This window comes from Balaenoptera borealis (assembly GCF_965194805.1).
Source record: "Balaenoptera borealis genome assembly, chromosome: 1".
In the NCBI taxonomy this organism is placed as follows: Eukaryota; Metazoa; Chordata; class Mammalia; order Artiodactyla; family Balaenopteridae; genus Balaenoptera; species Balaenoptera borealis.
In genome coordinates this window covers 39,770,636-39,792,862 of record NC_138860.1, presented here as the reverse complement: position 1 = coordinate 39,792,862, position 22,227 = coordinate 39,770,636, and the positions used below count along the sequence as shown (strand labels likewise).

General features: G+C 44.2%; 2 protein-coding genes across 6 annotated transcripts in view; one reads left to right on the top strand and one right to left on the bottom strand.

The window, feature by feature from the left end:
- HHAT (hedgehog acyltransferase) overlaps positions 1-22,227 on the bottom strand; it is a 495,443-nt gene that overhangs the window by 4,051 nt on the left and 469,165 nt on the right. The gene's annotated exons all lie outside the window — the stretch shown is intronic.
- KCNH1 (potassium voltage-gated channel subfamily H member 1) overlaps positions 1-22,227 on the top strand; it is a 443,651-nt gene that overhangs the window by 312,388 nt on the left and 109,036 nt on the right. For all 5 annotated transcript variants that reach the window (XM_082399775.1, XM_082399774.1, XM_082399773.1 and 2 more), the window contains 2 exons: positions 8,938-9,137; positions 14,755-15,007. In XM_082399775.1, coding sequence (XP_082255901.1) covers positions 8,938-9,137; positions 14,755-15,007 — 453 coding nt within the window. The remainder of the gene's footprint in view (positions 1-8,937; positions 9,138-14,754; positions 15,008-22,227) is intronic.

Genomic DNA, 22,227 nt, shown 5'->3' with positions numbered 1-22,227 from the left:
CATTTCCCCAACAACCCAGGGAGGTGAGCAGGTATTTCTCCTTTTGTCAGACTAACAGAAATGGAGGGAAAAAGAAGTAATTTGCCTCTGGCCACACAGCTCTAAGTGACTGAGCTGGAATTTGAACCCAGGAGGGTATAACTCTGAAGTCCGCATCTTTATTTCCTTATTAGATAACATTACGGGTGCACAAGTCACTGCGTTCACCAATCAGGGTTTGCTGGGCTACACCTAACATAGGAAGCAGAAGATTCACCTTCTGAGCTCCTTCTCTGCCTTTTTAGACTCTACTTGCTGTATCCCATTAATGTCTTGGAAGTGAGAGGGTGTCTCTGGACTGCTTTGAGCTCTCAGTGCCAATGTTGGGTGTGTTAATAACCTTCCCCCCTAAACCCACCAGTGTAGCTACCTGACTTAATGAGCATTTCGTTCTCATCAGATGGCTTCCAAATGGGGAATTAAGATCATTAGACTTGTGATTTTGTTTTAAGGGAAATTCATATAACGTCTTTTATTTTCTTCAAAAGAAAAAAACAGGAAGAAATTAAGCCTCATTAAAATAAGCAGCAGTGAGGCATAATCTTAATTGATATTGAACTTCAGGCGCTATCTGGTTTAAAAACAGGGATTGGAAGGGGCTTCTACTTCCTCAGTTTTTCTTGTGGGTACCTATGAAATCTGGGGTGCAGGGTAGCCAGGGAGGGAGTAGAGTTAAAGAAGGGGTGAGGGGAGAGAGGGAGAGAGAATGTTATAGTCTATATTCAGAAAGTGGGCTTTTTACAGATAAGAAACTCTTTTTTTTCTTTGGCCTGCCATGCGGCATGCGGGATCTTAGTTCCCCAACCAGGGATCGAACCCGTGTCCCCTGTAGTGGAAGCACGGAGTCTTAACCACTGGACTGCCAGGGAGGTCCCTATAAGCAACTCTTTTGATCTGTCCCTGCTCTTAAAAAAAAAAATCAGTGAATAATCTAACCAGCTTACCTAAAGAAGAAATCAAAACCAATGTTTATGTCCGTAGAGTTTGACAACATGTGGTAAATTTAAACACAAACTGCATTAAAAGATAGAAAGTCTTAGTAGCATGCTTCTCAAAGTTCTCAGTTGTAGCAGTATCACCTGGGAACTTGTTAGAAATAAAAATTCTCTAGGGCCCACTCAAGACCTACTGAATCAGAAACTAGCGGTAAGGCCCCCAAACTGTTTTAAAAGCCCTGCTGAACTTTTGCTGGGAATTAAGAGTACAGAAACAAACATAGGTTTGAAGGTAGAGTCTTCTTTAAATTCCAGTTTATTATCTGGAATTCTGCATTGAACGAAGTCAGTTTGGATAGACCCATAAGCTACCAACAGAGGGCAATGATTTTTAAATGATTACAAAAAGGAAAAAGATTCATATTCTTTCTTTATCTCTAAGCTTTGATACAACTGCAGAAGTGGCAACTTATTTATTTTTCTTCTTGAGTTTAGGAGTCCATTATCCTGTGCAAGTTGTTTATTAGAAGGTGGGGTGCATTTTCTAGCAGAAATAATTTTATGAATAATGACCAACTTCCTAGAGAAGCCCACAAGTCTGTTTAACCCACCAATTTTTTTTTATAACATCTTTATTGGAGTATAATTGCTTTACAATGGTGTGTGAGTTTCCGCTTTATAACAAAGTGAATCAGTTATACATATACATATGTCCCCATATCTCTTCCCTCTTGCATCTCCATCCCTCCCGCACTCCATATCCCACACCTCTGGGTGGTCACAAAGCACAGAGCTGATCTCCCTGTGCTATGCGGTTGCTTCCCACTAGCTATCTATTTTACGTTTGGTAGTGTATATATGTCCATGCCACTCTCTCTCTTTGTCACATCTTACCCTTCCCCCTCCCCATATCCTCAAGTCCATTCTCTAGTAGGTCTGTGTCTTTATTCCCGTCTTGCCACTAGGTTCTTCATGACCTTTTTTTTTTTCTCCTTAGATTCCATATATATGTGTTAGCATACTGTATTTGTTTTTCTCTTTCTGACTTACTTCACTCTGTATGACAGACTCTAACTCCATCCACCTCACTACAAATACCTCCATTTCGTTTCTTTTTATGGCTGAGTAATATTCCATTGTATATATGTGCCACATCTTCTTTATCCATTCATCCGATGACGGACACTTAGGTTGCTTCCATGTCCTGGCTATTGTAAATAGAGCTGCAATGAACATTTTGGTACATGACTCTTTTTCAATTATGGTTTTCTCAGGGTATATGCCCAGTAGTGGGATTGCTGGGTCGTATGGTAGTTCTATTTGTAGTTTTTTAAGGAACCTCCATACTGTTCTCCATAGTGGCTGTATCAATTTACATTCCCACCAACAATGCAAGAGTAACCCACCAATTATTAAAAGTATGGTGGTGAGGGTCTAACAGCTCTGCAGAAGCTGGTCACCTGGAATTCCAGAGATGCCCTTCTAACCAAAGGACAGGTTCTTCCCGTCTTCACTTCCTTTTGGTAGCAGGAAGATTAGGTGCACCTGGAGTAGATGTCCCAAAGAGAGGTGGGAGAGGGGAGGTGAGTGTGACAGGTGGCTCTCAAAACCAGGATGCTGTGAGGAGGATGGGGAGCTAGAGAGCCAGTTACATGCCGCAGAGAATAGCCAGGAGCTTAGGACCTGTGGCTTCCTGCTCAACACACTTCTTAGTTCCAGACTCACTCCTTGACCATCTCCTTTCTGTCCCACCAAAGATCCTAGGGGTTGCGATGCCTACTTCCTTTGCCATTGCTCTTAATGTGTTGCTTCTGACTAGGGCTTCCTTCTATCTAGGGTTCATAGAATAGAAGAGTCTCTCAATTTCCCTTCTCTCTTGCCTTTTGAGAAACTGTGAATTTTATCCCAAATACTGAAAGACAACTGACTAGAAATAAAAAGTATCCTTATTAATGCTTATCCTTCCCTCACTCCATCCCGTGATTACTATCACCACCCTGATCATCTACTCTTTCTCACCTCTCCTCTCCTCTCTTCTCTTTTCCTTTTCTTGTCACTTTGATCTACTGGAGGAAAGTTAAGAAAAGAAGAAAGGGAGAAAAGAATAAGAAATAAACCCAGAAAGATGTTCTTGAAATGAAGGGCATAAATTCTTGGGTCGAAAGGGCTTATTGAAAGCCTAGCACAATGGATGAAAACTGAACCACAGCAAAAGGTACATCCTTATGAATTTGCAGAACATTGTGAAAAAAGAGCTTCTAGAGAGAAAAAAAACAGGTTCACTGTGAAAGATGAAGGATTTGAATGCTTTTGACTTCTCAACAGCAAGACAATGGGGAATGCTTCCAAAATTCTGCGAGAAATGATTTCTAATCTAGAATTCTACATCCAGACAAGCTATTAACTGAGTACGAGTCAACATATCAGGTCTCAAAGGTTTTGCTCCCTTATAGCCTTGCTCAGAAAGCTATTAGAGGATGTCTTCAACCAACAAAAACAAGTAAACCAAGACATCAGAAGACACAGGGTGCAGAAATTGGGGGCTCTAACCGGAATAAGTGGAGTGACTTCCCAGGATACTGGAGTGGAGACAGCCACACAGCTGGCAGTGGACCAGTTCAGAAGCCTCCAGGGAGGGCTTCTTTATGGAAATGGAGTGGATAGACCAACTAATGTGTTTTAATACATTAAGAAGAGACTTATTTATCTGTGGGAGAGTTTAGAGTCAAATTAGCGACAGGTAAGCTAAGCAAATGAAAAGGCAAAGTCTGTTATTAGAAAACATTGCAGGAAGGGAAAAGTAACCGCAGTCATCACATGAAAAGTAATTACATGACTTAGCTGTGACTAGCATTCATCTAGTTGTAATAATATAAGCACAGATAATTGTCTCACCAAAATGGTGATATAAATATCCTGGGAGGACGGGGCAATGGGAAAAGGAGAGGAGTTTGAGTATGAGATTGGAAGTAAGGGATGGGGTAGTAGGAGGAAGCTAAATTCAGTGAATGATGCTTGAAACTGAAGCATCAGGACACAGTGATTTGAGCATGATGTTCAGATGTGGAGATCAATAGCAGAGCAATCAGCTAATTGAAAGTGGCTGCTTCTGCAGAACAGGAAATTGAAGAGGAAGAAGGCTGAGAGGACTAAGGATTTTAAAAAATGTCTTGGCCATTTAAATGATGTGTATGTATAATGTATACAAAAAGAAACACTAAATTTTCTAAAGAGAAATGAAATCTTTTGCTGCCCTTCCCCCCAAATTCCATACAGCAATTTCTAATTAAGGGTCAGAGAATACTGTCTTGTTTTTCCCTGGGTAGGACCCAGAGCTCTTGGTGTGATACAGTATTAACTCTTAACCACTCAAATAAAGAAACCTGCTCTTATCCAAATCAGCATTTTGCCTTGGCATTGGGAAAGGTCTTCTTACTTCTTTCCCAACTTGAAAGGACCTAACTAATCCACACTGAGAGTCACCCAGGTCATCCTCTTCACTGTGGGGTTCAATTATGGCAGTGACACAGCGACGTTACAATCTCCCTCTCTCCCTCCCCATACCACACTCAAATATCTGTTGAAGTCGTAGATGGACTTCAGGTCTTCCCTTCCAGTTAGGTTTTGAGTATTTAAAGGCATAATGCCTCATGTATAGATATCAATCAATAAAATATACACATTCAGAACATATAACCCCACTTCACATAAAATTAGAGAAGGGACACTGAAAGCAAAATTATCCGTTTTAAATAATAATAACATTTCATTAATAGTAATAATAATTGAATAAGGTCCTCCTGAGGAGCCTCAACCTTCTGAATGCCTCAGACACAAAGTAGGGTGGGAGCAGCCCTGGGCTGTACATGATGGACGTGGCATCACTGCCTTAACTGTCTGACCAGCACACCAGTGTCTCAGACCTGCACCTGGTTCTCAGATCATGGGCAAGAGAGCTATTCTTACTGTATTGATTTGGTGTAACTATTTTTTTAAGCTTAAGATTCAATTAATTTTCGGCAGCCATTCTAAAAAAGGCACCTCTACTCTGCATTCTTGACTTCTGGTTCACTGTGGACTGGAAAACAGAGCTGAGGCAGGACTGCCATGCAGGCTTGTTGAGTTACGGTCAGACTCTCTGGGAACAAGGCTGGTCCTGACCGCACTCGGTGGCATTACTGGGCTGGAGGAGCAGCTTCGATCCCATCTTGTGTGAGGTTATTTATGAGCTTAGAAGAGCTGTGTCTGCGTTATTCAGGCTTGACGACTTCTGCTTTTCATCTGGCTCCTTTTGTTCAGATTGGCACCACTCCTGGCACCTTTCCAGAGCTGGCAGTCCTCTTTGCCATCCTCGCTTGCAATTCTTATTGGGTGGATTCGTGTCCTCAGTTTTCCAGGCGGCCGTGTCCAGTGCTACTGGGCAGATTTAACCGAAGATTTCCTTCCCTTCCTTCTAGACCTATGCCTTTATTATTTTTCCCTCCCTTAGTCTGTCAGCCAAGCCTGAGTAAGATTATTTGAAAGAAATGATTGGGGTGTACCATACAATGGGTTATATTCATCAGTAAGAAGGAATGAACTATGGATACATGCAACAGCATGAATGGATCTTGGACATTCTGCTAAGTGGAAAAAGCCAGTCTCAAAAGGTCACATACTGTATGATCCTATTTATATAATGTTCTTGAAATGACATAATTATAAAAAAAGGAGAAGAGATTAGTGGTTGCTGGGGGGAGGGATTATAAAGGGGTAGTATAAGGGAGATGGCTGTGCTGATGGAACAGTTCTGTATTTTGAATGTGGTACGCAGTACATGAATCTACGCATGTGACACTGTGACACAGAATTATATATACGCTTTACGGCAATGTGAATCTTCTGGTTTTTACATTATGCTCTAGTTATATAAGCTGTAACCAGTGAGGAAACTGGCTAAAGGGTACACACGTGGAATCTCTCTGTACTATCTTTACAGCTTTCTGTGAATTTATAATTATTTTAAAATAAAACTTTTTTTAAAAAAATAACAAACTATTGCTATATGCAACAACATGGATAAATCTCAAAATAATTATGCTGAATGAATAAGCCAGTCAAAAAAGAAAACAAAAACAAATACAGATAATTAGACTACATCATATCTAAAAACTTTAATGCTGCAAACCATACCATCAAGAAAGTGAAAAGACAACCCACATGATGTGAGAAAATATTTGCAAATCATGTATCTGATAAAGGATTTACATCCAGAATATATAAAGAACTCTTATAACTCAATAATAAAAAGACAAACCCAACTAAAAAATGAGCACAGGATTTGAGTGGACATTCTCCAAGAAGACATGCCAATGGTCATTAAGCACATGAAAAGATGTTTAACATCATCAGTCATGTGAGAAATGCAAAGCAAAGCTACAGAGAGATAGCAGTTCACAATCACTAGGATGGCAATAATCAAAAAGACAGATAATAACAAGTGTTGATAAGGATATGGAGACATTTGGGACCCTCATACACCACTGGTGGGAATGTAAAATGGTGCAGCTACTTTGGAAAATACTATGGCAGTTCTTCAAAATGTTAAACATAGTTACCATATAACACAGTAATTTTACTCCAAGAGAATTGAAAACATGTTCATACAAAAACTTGCACAGCAGTGTTCATAGCAGCATTATTCATCAGTTGAAAGGCCCCAATGCCCATGAACTGATGAATGAATAAATGAAATACGGAATATCCATACTATCCCTAATATTGTGAACATTAGTCAACGATAAAAAGGAATGAAGTACTGATGCATGCTACAACATGGATGAACCTTGAAAACATTATGCTGAATGAAAGAAGCTAGTCACAGGAAGCCACATATATTATTTAATTCATAAGAAATATCCAGAATAGGGAAGTCGGAAGGGACAGAAAGTGGATTTGCAGTTGCCTAGGATTAGGGGACTAGGGAGGAAATGGGGAATGACTGATAAATGGGTATAGGAATTTCTTTTGGGGGGGGGGCATGAAAATATTCTAAACTTAGATTGTGCTAATGGTTGCATAACTCTATAAATGTACTAAAAGCCACTGAACTGTACATTTTAAATGAATGTATTTTATGATGTTTAAAAAGAATATATACTGTATGATTGCATTTATATAAAATTCTTGAAAATGCAAGCTAATCTATGGTGACGGAAAACATCAGTTGCTTGGAGATGGGAGGCGGAGGGGGAGGGATTGTAAATGGACATGACAAAACTTTTAGCGGTGATGGATATGTTACAATCTGGATTGTGGTGATTGTTTTATGGGTGTATACATATGTCAAAGCTTATCAAATTGTATACGTCAACATGTACAGTTCATTGTATGTCAATAGTAACTCATTTTTAAAGTAAGGCATAGCAAAAGCATGTGAAATTCACTAATATGACAAATATTTACTGGGTACTGGTATAGCGTTAGCTCCCCCGGCTGCGATGGCAAGGAAAAACTGAGTCCAGCCTTCAAGCCTATTGTAAGGGCACAGGCAAAGAAAGAAGAATATGATTGCAAAATGGTGTCTATAACACGAGCTCAATGGAAATACAGATAGTCCCTGACTTAGGATTTTTCGACTTTATAATGGTGTGAAACCGATATGCCTTCAGTAGAAACTGTACTTCCAGTTTTGAATTTTGATCTTTTCCTGGGCTAGTGACATGCAGTATGAAATGCTCTTGTGATGCTGGGCAGCGGCAGTGAGCGGCAGCGCCTGGTCAGCCATGCGATCACAAGGATCAACCATTCTGCTTTTCACTTTTAGTACAAGATTCAATAAATTACATAAGATTTAACACTTTATTATAAAATAGGCTTTGTTTTCCACGACTTTGCCCAACTGTAGGCTAATGTACGTGTTCTGAGCGTGTTTAAGGTAACTAGGCTAAGCTGTGATGTTTGGTAGGTTAGGTGTATTAAATGCATTTTCGACTTATGATATTTCCAATTTATGGTGGGTTTATCGGGATGTAACCCTATCGTAAATTGAGGAAGATCTGTATGCCTGGAGAGTTGCGGTCACCCTCACGGGGACAGATGGAGGGGAGGAGTGTTGGGGAGGCTTCCTGGAAGAGGTAGCACTTGAGCTTAGCATTCAAGGGCAAATGGGGGTTACATGTAGAATGTGGGGTTTTATGATGACATAATGGTCCTTCTTCACGACACTAATGTAGGCGGAGCGGCAGTAGCATGTAGTAGGTGCTTGTTACATCTCCAGGGGACCTGATTTTATTCTGTTCATATCAAAGCCATGCTTTTTTCCCCAGGAGCCACATCACAGTGAAGTGGACTGTTGTGTTGACGTGCACCTGAACAATAAATACAAAGCAAAGATATAACATCCCTCAATGCTGTTGGCGGACTTGCTATTATTTAATTATTTGTGATTACATTTTTAAAGTCTGTTTGCTATGTTGTTTGCTGTGTGAGAGCCAGGACTGAGTGGCACATTCCCCATCCTGTCTCTGGCAGGTAGTGGAGTTGGCACATAGCAGGGCTTTAAAAAGATGACTTGCTCATAGGTTTGGATTTGCGCTGGTCCAGAGCGCATAAGAACACATTTGACTGATGGCTTCAGGCATGGCTCAAGCTTTTTGTGATAAAACGTATACAGTGAAGCAATCCAGCTGTCCTGTCCCCAGCCCCCACTGCTGTCTGTCTCCTACTTCTGGCCCCAGTCATGCCAGCTGCCCCACCCTAGCCCTGCCTCCCACAAGTTTGTCCTAGTGGCCTGGTGTTTGGAGACTCTTTCTTTGGGTCCACTCCCAGAGGCTCATGGGGTGAGGCTCTTCTGAGAAGGTCAGAAGCATCTGCCATTGGGTGAGCAGCTCTGACCATTGGCCTGCTCTGAGCAAGTGGGGCATTCTTGGACCCTAGTTCAGGGACCACTGATGTGTATTTTTCCTCCTCCTCTTTTCTCTAGCACTTCTGTATGCCACCATCTTCGGGAATGTGACCACCATTTTCCAACAGATGTATGCCAACACCAACAGGTATCATGAGATGCTCAATAGCGTCCGGGACTTCCTGAAGCTCTACCAGGTTCCCAAGGGACTAAGCGAGCGAGTCATGGATTACATCGTGTCTACTTGGTCCATGTCCAGAGGCATCGACACAGAGAAGGTAAGGAGGCGACAGGCTCAGGTAAACCACTTGTCTCTTGGCTTTCCCAGGGAGACCTGAGGCTCACCTAGGGCAGTGCTTCTCACACCTGACTGTGCATCTGAATTCTCCTGGGTATAGTTTTGGAATCCCCGGTCCTACCTCCAAAGATTTTGATTGCTTCCAGATCAGCCTTTCTCCAGAACCTGCAATTAGGAGATATTATTTTAGAAATTGGAAAGGCAGGGGTGTCTCCTGGAGAAGAGACGGACTTGCAGTCTAACTGTCTAGGACAGGATTTCCTAGGCTGGTATGCTGATAAGAATCAGGGCCACCCAGGGTGAGATGACCAGCGTTACTGATTTTCCTTTCACCTCAGACTCCAATATGGCACAGCATCGCTGCCGATCTGCTCTTTATTCAAACTTTTGCTATTTTGTTCATCATGGATTTTTTTGCATGAATTTTGATTTTTCAGAGTATTGCCCTAAACTCTGATTTATCTTGATGACTGAGTTTTTAGCATCTCCTTAAGTTTTGTGTCCAAGGCTATTGCCTTACTCTAGTCTTGGCCCTGCTGAGAATCCCATGATATGGTCATTAAAAACAGATCCCCCAGCCACAATCCCAGATCTTTGGAATCAGAATTTTGTGGGGAGGAATGGGGTGGAATGGGGATTGGAAATCTGCATTTTTAAAAATTTATTTATTTATTTATGGCTGTGTTGGGTCTTCGTTTCTGTGTGAGGGCTTTCTCTAGTTGCAGCAAGTGGGGGCCACTCTTCATCGCAGTGCGCGGGCCTCTCATTATCGCGGCCTCTCTTGTTGCGGAGCACAGGCTCCAGACGCGCAGGCTCAGTAGTTGTGGCTCACGGGCCCAGCTGCTCCGCGGCATGTGGGATCTTCCCAGACCAGGGCTCGAACCCGTGTCCCCTGCATTGGCAGGCAGATTCTCAACCACTGCGCTACCAGGGAAGCCCTGGAAATCTGCATTTTTAACAAGTGTCCTATTTGTTAGACAAGCCTGGGAGATACCGACCAGGGGCTTGTGCCTTAATAAGCAGTTGACTTAACCAGAGCATCCCTTAGGCTCCTTTTTAGGCATCAGTTTTCCCACCTATAAAATGGAAATGGCAGTAAATATCTATCATTCTCCAAGAGTTGCATTATTCTAGATGCATTTCAATAAAGTGATGAAAATTTGGTGGTACTGGAAAGAATAGAGAAAAGATACAGTGGACTTTCGATTAATCATTTATGAATGATCTCCTTTGTCATATTTTCTGTGAGCAAAGAGGTAATCCTAGGTTAGTTTTTCTCTGCTTCTCAAGTCTTTTTAATGGCACTTCTCCCTTTAATCACCATTCCTTAAGTACTCAGTGAATACTGATACCTTTCATTGTTAGAAAGAGGCAAACAGAACGATATCATGATTGCAAAAATACCTTATGACACCTTCAAAGCCAAATTCAGCTGCCTTGGGGATCAGCTCTCCATGCTCCTGGCCTTTCTCCATTGGAAGAGTCAGTTGAGAGTTGACAGTTTAATTGGGGAAATTTAACTAAATTTAACTGATCCCAACTTAAAAGGAACAATACCTTGATTGTATTGAATATCTGCCATAATAACAACAATAACCAGCTACCCTGTCTTGAAGGTGCATTAAGAGCAGGTGTTTACTGCACAACTGCACGTGCCTGGCCCGGCATTCATGCTTCACTTAGGCTTCATGACAACCCTGGGAGGCACCCGCTCTTATTTCTATTGAAGGAATGAGGACACAGCAACCCAATTAATTTTATTAATTGCCCCTGGTCACAGAGTTAAGAATGGCAGAGTCAGGGTTTGAACCCAGTTTTGTCTGACTTCAAAGCTTGTGCTTTTCCTACTATTACTTTTTTGTTGTTGTTTTTAATTTATCACATGTACTGGAGGGAAGAAGGACGAGTCCAGGTGAAGTTGCCCTCGTTTCTCAGACAGGCAGGTCGTCGGTTGGGTGCGACTTCATCCCTGGCTTTGCTAACCGCTGGCGCCACTGTGCCTGTTGTTTCTGCTCTGCTGTCTCAACCAGGCCCCTGTAGCTTCTGTGGGTGCCTGGCAGCTGATGGAGCAGAAAGGAACGTTGATCTCTCAGCCCTGGGGCTCCCTTTCCCAGGGACCAGGATGCCTTTGTAAAACTGGTTGTTGGGAAAGGAACCCTTTCCTGCCCTCACTGCAGGGCTGGGCTGGGTGGCTGCATGGGAGACAGCACCCATCAGCACTGGCCCTCCCTTCCCCTCCCTGCTGTCTCCCTGGAGGGCTCTGGGACTTGCCCCACGTCCTGATCCAGATGGGAGAGGGACTATTGTGACACTCAGTGCAGAGCCCAGCCCGGCCTGGGGTGGCCGCTCTTCCTTGGCAGGCAGCTCCTGGGGAGAAAGCCAATCCCAAGGTTCTGAGCCCTTCCCTGGTTTCCCTCCCCTCCAATCCAGGTCAGAACGGTCGGTGATGACCAGGCGATGTGTGTGCGGTGGAAGGGTGGGAGTGCTGGGCAACTCCGGTGTTACCGGTAATTATCTGATGACCTTGAGCACACTATTGGTCCCTCTGAGCCTCAGTTTCCTTGTCTGTGACACATGGAAACTAGATGACTTTTAAGAATAAGGCTGACCTCTAAGGCCCTTTTGGCTCTGACCTCCTGGACTTCAAAGCCTCCCTCAGGCTGACCTGCTGCTCTGCTGTGATAACGATGTCAGACATGACAGCTCCCATGCACTGAGCCCTGTCACGTGCCGGGCATCGTACCAGGACTTTCACACAGCAGCTCATGGAATCCTCTGAAGAATTCTATACTCAAGTTAGAAGAAGAAGACTTGGGGAAAGAAGCATAGCTTCAGGTCCACACGACTAGTACATGTGGAAGCCAGGACTTGAATCCAGATCTGCTTGATCCTAAAGCCTGTTCTCGCATCCATGCTTCATCCTGCCCCCACCCCTCCTCTCCCCCAGGGAGACTCCATGAACCTCTGTGGTGACATCTCCTTGGGGCCTTCGCAGCCTCAGAGATCAGCAAGAGTGGTCTCTCCTCAAACCAAGTAGAAGGGCAGGTGGCCCAGGAAGGCTGTGGGGTCTTGAGCTGACACCCCCCCCTCAGAGAGAGGCATTCAGGAGCACCACCAGTATGAAGCCAACAGAAGAATGATGGAGATGCTGATGGCCATGAGACTGTAATTTCTCCACTCCAAGTGCCCTCTCCTCTCCACACGTGCTTTCCCGTGGCTCTGGAACAGTGCCCATGAATAAAGCATTATCTCCACACTCTGCCAGCAAAGCCCAGCCCAAGGGAAAGGAAATATTTAAAGGTGAAATCATCTAGAGAACAAATCTTTGTTTCAAACCACTGGGCACAGTTTTGACATGACAAGCAAGTGTTCCCCACTCCCTGGTGTTCTGCTTGGAGAGAAGAGGATCCAAATTAAACCTACATTTCTACAGGAGTCTTGTTTTACTGAACCTGAAGGAGAAGTACTTAGTGAGCGCTCTGCCCAAGCATTGGCTGTCTGAGTTTTCCTCTGCCTCAGTCAGTCCTCCATCCCCGCTCCCAGAGAACACGCTCACTTCCTTGGCATCCTACAGCCCCAGAGCAGGAATGCAGAGGCACATAGAGGACGGGGACCTGCGTTTATTGAGTCCCTTACTGGGGCCAGGTGCTGTCCTGAGGATGCGTACTGGTAGATATAATTTCATTTAATCCTCATAAGGCAACATTAGCAGCATGCTTTTTTACAGAAGAAACTGAAGTGTAGAGCAGTTAAGTCACTTGGAGAGGAAGGAACTGGGATTTCAACTGTTGACCTCCTCTTTCCAGTGCAGAGCATGGGGGCATGCGGAGGGGCGGGATTGGGGCAGCGCTGTCCTGGGCAAGGTGAGATTTGAGCTGGGTTTTGAAGGAGGCTGAGGGACTTCCAGATTCAGAAGTGAGCACCGGATGCAGAGGCAAATGGCCTGTGCTGAGGCGGAGAAGCAGGGGTGGGGAAGTAACCAGCACCCCAAGGAAATGTCTTCACTTAACACGTTTGATTTTATGCCCCCAGCTTTGTTCACAGGCTAGGACAGGAGAAAGGATTATTTTAGGAACACTCCTGATTTCTCTGGAAAAGTACACTTGAAGGTGTCCCCTTGTGTTACTTCGTCCTTGCTACGTAAGGAGCTATGAATGGTTTCTTGCAAAAATTTAGTCCAGAGAAATATTTCTCTCCATAGGAAAGGCTGAGAAATTTTTATTTCTTTGGAATATGAGACCCACATGGCCTCTTACAGTTCCCATTTTGCCTTGAGTTCCTAGACGCTGAGAGTCAAATTACAAGCCCTTTTGTTTTGGGCAGCTTTATCATATAGGAAGTGATTCGTATCTAAACTGGGCTCCGGAGTCAGACTACCTAGTTGGAGAACCCAGCTCTGCAGTTTCCTGGCTGTGCAACTTTGAGCAAGTTATTGATCTTTCCTGTACTTCAGTTTCCTCATCTGTAAAATGGTGCCATAATAGCACTTACATCATAGGGTGTATGTGAGGATTTCAATTCGCTTGAAAATGTAAAATCACAACCCTCCTGACTTTCCCTCTGCTTTCTTTCTTCATTGTTCTCCTTGGCACTTACTGCTAAATGTTCCTTATTTTGCTTTTCATTTGCAAATAGCCCTAACCACTAAATTTTACTTATTTTGCTTTTTATTTGTCCCCTCCCACTAGAGAGTAAGTCACACAAAGGCAGGGGGTTTTGTTCACGCTACATCCTCAGAGCCTAGAATGATTCCCGGCATACAATAAGGTATTCAGTAGATGTGTGTGAAATGAATGAATGACTCCAAAGTGCCTAGCGATGCCTGGCACGTAGGAAGTGCTCAGTAAATATTACTTAATATCTTTCTTCAAATCACATCCACCTTCAATCCATCAACAGACCATGTCAGCTGTATCTTCAGAATACATTCAGAATTGGATTACTTCTCACTGGCTTCCCTGCCAGCAACCCAGTCCAAGCCCCCTCACTGCTCACCTGGACACCTGCAGGTGTGAGCTAACTCGATTCCTGGCTCCACTCCTGCCAGCCTACAGTTGGCCCTCTAACTCCACTCTGGAGCTGCAATGATCGTCTTAAAATATAGAGGATCCCCTGCCACTCCCCTGCTCAAAGTCCTCCAACGTGTCCCCATTACACTCAGTATCATAATCAAGATCTTTTCATAGTTTAAAAGTCTCCACATGCTCCCGTGCTTGACGTTCTCCTGAAACCTCGTCTCCCATGCCCACCTTTCCCCTCATTCACACTGGCTATTGCTCAGGTCTCCTCACAGCCTTGGCTATTCTGCTGGAATGTTCTTCTTTCATAGGGGTCCCTCTGACACGTTATGTAGATGTCAGCTTAATTGTCACCTCCTCCCGGATTTCCTGTCTAAAGGGTCCCACATACTCCCAGCCCCCGACTCAGGCCCCTGTCCTGAGCATTTAGCACAGATTTTGGGGTCACTGCAGCTGTCTTGTCCATTGGTGCCTTGAAAAGTACGGTCTAGTCTAGTGGGTGTTGTTTCCGTCCTGCGAAGCAGTGAGCTGGAGGCCACACCTAGGATCCTGACACTTTTTCTCCCCATGCTTGGCCAGGTCCTGCAGATCTGCCCCAAGGACATGAGAGCTGACATCTGCGTGCACCTGAACCGCAAGGTGTTCAAGGAGCACCCGGCCTTCCGGCTGGCCAGCGACGGCTGCCTGCGGGCACTGGCCATGGAGTTCCAGACGGTGCACTGCGCCCCCGGGGACCTCATCTACCACGCGGGAGAGAGTGTCGACAGCCTCTGCTTTGTGGTCTCCGGCTCCCTGGAGGTGATCCAGGATGACGAGGTGGTAGCCATTCTAGGTAGGTGTTGCCTTTGCTGGATGGAAACCTGCTGGTACCTGGGGTTAGTTTAGCTGCTGCCTTCAACCAGAAATGGCTCCACAGGGCAGGACCAATGGTTGGCATCCATACATCTATCCAGCAAATATCTGAGTGCCTATCTTGTGCCAGGCAGTGTTTGAAGCACTTGGGATGTTTCAATGAAAGAGATGTATTTTGTCCTACAGGGGCTCTACTGGGGGGAGGTGAACAAATTAGCAGACATTTGTATACAGTGGAAGGGACATCTAACCCGGGATTCAGGTATTGGGGATGGCTTCCTGGAAGAAATGACATCTAAGTTGAAACCTAAAAAATGAATATGTGTTAACATGGTGAAGGGAAGGGACAAAAGAGTATTCTAAGCAGAGGGGAAAGCATGCGTGAAATCACTCCAGAGAGAGAGAGAGAGAAGTCATGATTCATTTGTACAAGTGTACGTACTCAGTGTGGCTGGAACACGCAGAGCAAGGAGGGGTGTGGTGAGAGATGAGTCTGGGAAGGGAGCTCTGAGCGCTAGGCAGATCATGGCAGGCTCTGGAAGCCATGTTAAGGGACTTGGATTTTATTTTGGGGAGCCAATGAAGGGTTTAAAGCAAGGGAGAGGCACGATCAGATTTGTACTTTAGAAAGATTATTGTAGTTGCAGAGTTAATTGAAGGGGGAAGGCTGGGGCAGGGAGATGAGCCTGGAGACCTGTTATCTAGGGGCAAGTTGGTGGAGCCCCAAGCTAATATTTGTGGTGGGCAGAGGGAGAGAAGCAAATGGAGTTGACATATTTAAGAAGTAGAATCAACAGCACCTGATGATGGTTTGGCTGTGGGAGGAGAGGGACGTCAATGAGGACTGCAAGGTCTCTCACTTGGAAACTTGGGAGGCGGTGTGCCATGCACTGTAATAGGACGTGTGGGGGGAGGAGGAATGACATGGGGGAACATGTGGGAATTTGGTATTTGAGCATCAGTGGCCTTTGAGAGATTCACCTGGTTGCCTGAGGCAGCTGCAGAACAGCTCTTTAGTGGGGGCATGTTTACCTCTCTGAGGGGGCAAGCCCTCATAATAATACCCATCATTTATGGTCATCTATTCTGTATCAGGCATTTTACATACAGGTTCTCAGTTCATCTTTACAGTAACCCTAGGAAGTAGTTTTATTTTCCCCATTTTGTAGATGAGACACTGGCAGCTCAGAGAGGTGGGGGAACTTTCCCAACTCTTCATAGCTGATGATGTCCATGGAGCCAGCATCCTGGGGTCCCTCTGACTCCAGAACCTCTGCTCTGATCTATTTAGCAATACTTCATTCCCAGTGTTAGTATGTAGTTTGCTGGTCCATTCAATTGCCAGACACTGCTAGACATTGTGGACTTTTTTTTTTTTTTTTGATCTTTGGGTGTGCTTTCTTAGGAAACTGAGGCAGGGAGACATTGTTACACTGAAGTTAGACTTGAGATTCAAACCAAGTATCAAGACATAGGTAGCATTTTTTTTCTAAAGCCTAAACTCTGTTTCTGCTTGATTTGAGAGTATATGATATGCAGCCTCTTTTCTCCCCTGACCCTGAGCCAACTTGCCCTCTTGATTATATTCTACTCAGGTTAACCCAAGGATGCTTTGTATTCCTTCAGTGTGTGCCGGCAGATGGTGGGAGGGAGACTGGGATAGAGATTCAGTGGGGGATGGAGGCTGAAACTGTTTGTCGAAATAAGTTTTGGATTCCTAGTGTCCACTGAACTCTGCAGACAGGATTATTATTCTGTTCCTTGCCTTTCTCATCCATAGAGACATGAGATTTGACTGTGTGTAAGGAACAGCACACATTAAGGGTAAAGCCATTGCTTTAGTATCACTGCAGGGAAAGCATACTTATCTCTACCTTTAATACTAATCAGTGTCCCCAATAAAGAGGACTTTCCTTTAGTGATAGCTCTCTCAGGACATTTGCCTGGCTGGGAAGAAGAGTCACTAGTGACTAGCGAATTTGATCCTTTGGTGTAGGGCATCTTTCACCCATTCCCTTCACTGATAGCTCACCATATGCCTTTCCAAGGAGTCTAGCCTCAGACCAGTGCCATCTCCCTTACATATTCACGCTCAAGGCTTCCTTTTTTTTTTTTTTTTTTTAATTAATTTATTTCATTTTTGGCTGTGTTGGGTCTTTGTTGCCATGCGCAGGCTTTCTCTAGTTGTGGCCAGTGGGGGCTACTCTTCGTTGCGGTGCCCAGGCTTTACTGCGGTGGCTTCTCTTGTTGCGGAGCATGGGCTCTAGGCATGCGGGCTTCAGTAGTTGTGGCTCACGGGCTTCAGTAGTTGTGGCTCGCGGGCTCTAGAGCGCAAGCTCAGTAGTTGTGGTGCATGGGCTTAGTTGCTCTGCGGCATGTGGGATCTTCCCAGACCAGGGCTCGAACCCATGACCCTTGCATTGGCAGGCAGATTCTTAACCACTGCGCCACCAGGGAAGCCCTCAGGGCTTCCTTATCGACACCTCACCATGCCCCACCCCCGCCCCAAGCTAAACAGCTGCACTATTAGGGGTTGGGTTTGGACACCTAGGCATGGAGGTAGGAAGAGGTGCAGAGGGTGAGGAAGGCAAATGATTACTTCCCAGTCCCGTCTCATTTTTGCTCAGCCTGGGCTTCTTGTGGGGAAGCAACCAGGGCTTGGTTCAATTTTGATTTATTTGGTCAGTTGACTACTTGTCCAAGTCCAGCCCTCTGCCTCGGGCCCTCCTGGGCATCCTGCCAGCTCTAGCCAGCAGCGTGGATGGGGCCTCTGAAATAACTCAGCAGCTTCAGATTCAAAGTGGTTGCTGCCCTCAAGCTGTCCAGACTTGAAAAAGCAGGTATCCCCAGGAGCCAGATTGGGTCCCGAAAGTAGGTCCAAGCTTGACGTCCTAAAGAATCTTTGACATTTCAAGAGGCTCTTATTCTTTAAAAGGATAACACACGTCCTTTGAATGAACTTGACCTCTGGGCCAAGAGGTGTAAGAGAGTCCAAGCTCTTTTTCCCTTGGAAACTTCAGAGTTTTGTTGTTATTGTTTTCCTCTAATTAGAGTACCTTCTGCTCAATGAACTGAAATCAGTTTGTTCTTGTAGAGAGAGTTTAAGCATCCAATAGCTATTAGAACTAGATCTTTACTGTCCTTGGATGCCTTTCAGTTCAATCCAACTGCAATTTATTGAGGCAACTGTCACAGAGGTGGGAATGCATCAGTGGATCAAACACGAGCCCAGCCTTCAAGGAGCTGCTGCAAGGAGCTCCTCCAGGAGGAGACGGACATTATTTAAAAGGCACCAGTCACACTGCTTGGCAACTATTACCATAGAGAGAATGCAGGTGCTTCTAGAAGGTTATAGGACATGTAACTATTGAGCAGCTACTGTGTACCCAGGGCTCCAATGAGCATAGCCAGGGAATCCTTAGTTACCATAAAACAGGAGGCTTTTGGAAAAAGGCCAGAACTCATCCATCTCATTCCTTTGGTCTCTAGTCTCTTGTTATCAGTTCACTCATTTACACTCTGCTCATTTGTTTCCTCCTTCCAGTTCGAACAATCCACCCCCATTCTCTGTTTAATTTTAGCACAGACTCCAAAAACGAGGAAAAGGGTCAGGACTCATAACTGAATGTGCTTAGTATGTGTTTAAAATAAAACCCTTTCTAATAAAAGTTTTCTAGAAAAGTGTTTTTCAAACTTTCTTGACTCAATGTATATTGTATTATGAACTAATAAACACATGCGCACACACACAATTATACATAAAACTCAGCACTTAACTCTTGCTGCATGAAATGCAACCTCGTGTTTTCTACTAGATTCTATTCACTTTCATTTAAAAAGAAATTGACTGTCATGACCCACTGAATTACTTACTTGACCTGCCCTCAGCCCGCAGTTTAAAAACATGGTCCCACAAACACAGACGATCTCTCTCCTGGATTGAAAGCCATGCTGTCCCCTGAGGACGGAGAATATACTAGATGATCTCTTGTGTTCTCCTTTCCCTCTGAGGTTCTCTGCCTGATTTTTGAGGTGATACCCTCCTAATCTCCTTCTGGAATTCTCTTAGAAATCCCTTCGTGGCTTCTCTAATTTCGTTTCTTGGCTCTTTGAAATAAATTCAAGACTTTAGCCTGTGCATTTTATTCATTAAATTTTTTAAAAGTAATCTTCTTCTAGATTTTCATAGATAATCAGAATAAAAAGTCACAGGTACTCATTCTGTCCCTGCCCCAGTGGTACTCTCAGCATCTGCAAGTAAGTTGTTATCTCAGTTCTGTGTTAGTTGACCAATGTAAATGAGGGATGAGCTTTCATCAGGGCTCAGCTTGAGTGTGATCCATTTCTCTGTGTTTCTATCTTATAAGTGCAGTGTTTAAATGCTCCTGTTTCACTGTGATTTAGAATCCCTGGAGTAACTTTTATGGGTTTTGCATTTTAATACGTAATTTATATTTTAATCTCAGATCATCTTGTATCTTTTTGTTTTGTTTTGGTTCATCGTCTTGGGCAAGACAGACGTTTTTGTTGCCAGGCTACACTGAGTAGTGGAAAGAGCCCTGGACCTGGGACTGGAGATTTAACTGTAACCCCAGTTCTGCACTAACTCCCTGCAGGAGTTGCCACTAACTGGTTAAGTCTCCAAGGCCTCCTGTGGTTCTGCTAAGACCATCACACTGCATCAATTGCACGTTTACTCATCCGTCACCTATGAGCTGAGGTCCTTTGGTTTCATATCTCTGGCATGGCCCAGCACATGGAAGGTACTGGGGGCTGTTTGCTGAATTGAGCTGAATTGAATTGAAAGGCAGAGGCTGGGCTGTGAAGGGCCCCATGGTCCAGAATAAGGGGCTGGACTTTATCTTGGGGGGATGAGGGGCCCAGAGAGGGTTTTAAACATGGGAGTGACATGAAGATTTGGGTTCCACAAATATAGAGGCATGGAGGTTCCACAAATATAGAGGCATGGAGTTTCCACAGATATAGAGGCATGGAGGCTTGGAGGCTTTAAATTCCCATGGCCGCGTGGTGTGAGCGGCTAGTTCAAGTCTACAATTGGCCTCACTAGCATGCCAGCGCCCTGGGAGGTTGTCTGGATCGGCTTTGTTTTCTGCTATTCTCAGCGCCTGGCACACGGAGGCTCCAAAAGAATGGATGAGGAGGGACGAGGCGGCTGTCCCTGCCCCTCTGCTCTCGGGTCAGAAATCCTGAGGGCCTGAGTGAGGTGGTGGAAGGGAGATGGGGAGGAAGAGCCAGAGAGAGCAGGAGAGGGGGAACCTCCAGGATGTGGAGCTGGAGCTGAGAACCCTGAAGGGCAGCAGTGGGACGTGGGCTGGAGAGGCAGATCTGGGCTAGCCTGTTGACGTTTCTAAACGTGAGCCTGAGGAACTAGGTAGTGGGAAACCACCAAGGCTGGTGAGTAAAGTGTGACACTGTTAGAGCTGTGATTTGCAAAAATTAATGAATTTGACATAGAGGCAAGGAGACCATTAGGTGACTGCGGCTTATAGTAAGGAAGAAAGGTGTTATGGTGTGGGCAGGAGAAACCGAGACAGGAGTCGGGCTGCCAAATAAAACACAGATATCCAGTTAAATTTGAATTTCATATAAACAAAGAATACTTTTTAGCTGAAGTATTTCCTAAATATTGATGGGGCATGTGTATGCTAAAATGTACCCACTTATCTGAAATTCAGATTTAACTGGGTGACCTGTATTTGCTGAATCTGGCATGGAAGGGTCAGGTGGCTTGAGACATTCTGGGAGGAGAGTCTGAAAGGTTGTAAATAATAGGATGTGGGGAGCAGATACAGGGAGGTGAGAGGGGACTGACCTCCGGTGGTGGAGACATGGAGGCACCGGCAACAGAAGAAGCCAGTCAGGAGGAAGAGGTGGTGAGAGGGAAAGGTGATGAGCTCGGTTTGACTTGTTGCGTTTAAAGGCCAGTGGGGTATCCAAGTGGAGTGTTTAACAGCTACTCAGAAAGGCAGGTCTGGAACTGGGAAAAGAAGCCAGGGCTCAAGACAGAGATTTAGGATTCAGAGGAAGAAATAGCAACTTGGGGAGAAAAAATAGGTGCAAAGTGAATAGAGCTTTCTAAAGGAAATTCTCATAACTTTAGAGCCCAGAGAGAGGGGACTGGTTAAATAAAAAAATATGGTAAATCAAGGCAGTTGTTATGATGATGGTATAAGAAGTTTGATTGGAATGCAAAATGTTTCAAATATAATGTTAAGTGGGGAAAAAAGCAGAATATATAACTATATATGCAGTAATTGTAACTACATAAAAATGCATATGAGTGGAAGAAAGATGGAAAGTGTACCAACACATTAACTGAAGCTTTCTGCATGGTGGTCTTAAGAGCCAATATTTTCTACTTTTCAATATATTTCATTTATTTTCTACAATGCACACATATCCTTTTATAAACAAAAAGGGAAAAATCAAGTCAATTTTGAATTCTTATCTGTAGCCATCCTGGAAAATTATCACCTGCTTTCAGTGGAAGATTTGTGATCTGTTCACTTAGTGGAGAGACATTTGGCTAATTTAATTTTATCTAACTGCAGTTGTGAAGAACAGAAGGAGAATTGTCATGATGTTTCCAAGCCACTGCTTTAATGTAACCATTTATGTGTGGGCTCCCTTTCAGATAGCTATGTCAACATTGTTTCATCAGACACAGTATAGTCTCCAGGAGGAAGGCTGGTGACCCATATTGGGGTGAAATTTTAATTCCTTTAAGGAGAGAATTTGTATCATAAGGTAATTTCTAACATCCATCATTTTTATTTCTTCTTTTTAAATAGGTCCATAAATTTTCAGCTCAGCATTAAACTAGATCAGAGTGAATTACAGGAGTTTTTCTGAGCAGGTCAGCAAATTCCTTCTGGAGTCAGGCTGACAATGTAGCCACCTGAGGACACCAAGGTTCTTGCACTTGGACTGGGGGCCAGTCCTGTCCTCAAAGTCATCCATCCTAAGTCATTCATAGTCTTTCAAATACTGTCCCACCTTACATTATTCCACTCAGACCCATCTTTTCATTGCTCTATTGATTAGTTCATTCCATAAAAATGCCAGGTGTAGTGCTGGGTCTTGGAGATACAACAGTGAACCAAACATACACTCCTGGCATAGAACTAACAGTCTCACTAGGGAAACAGACAAGTGAATATGCAGTTTCACGTATATAAT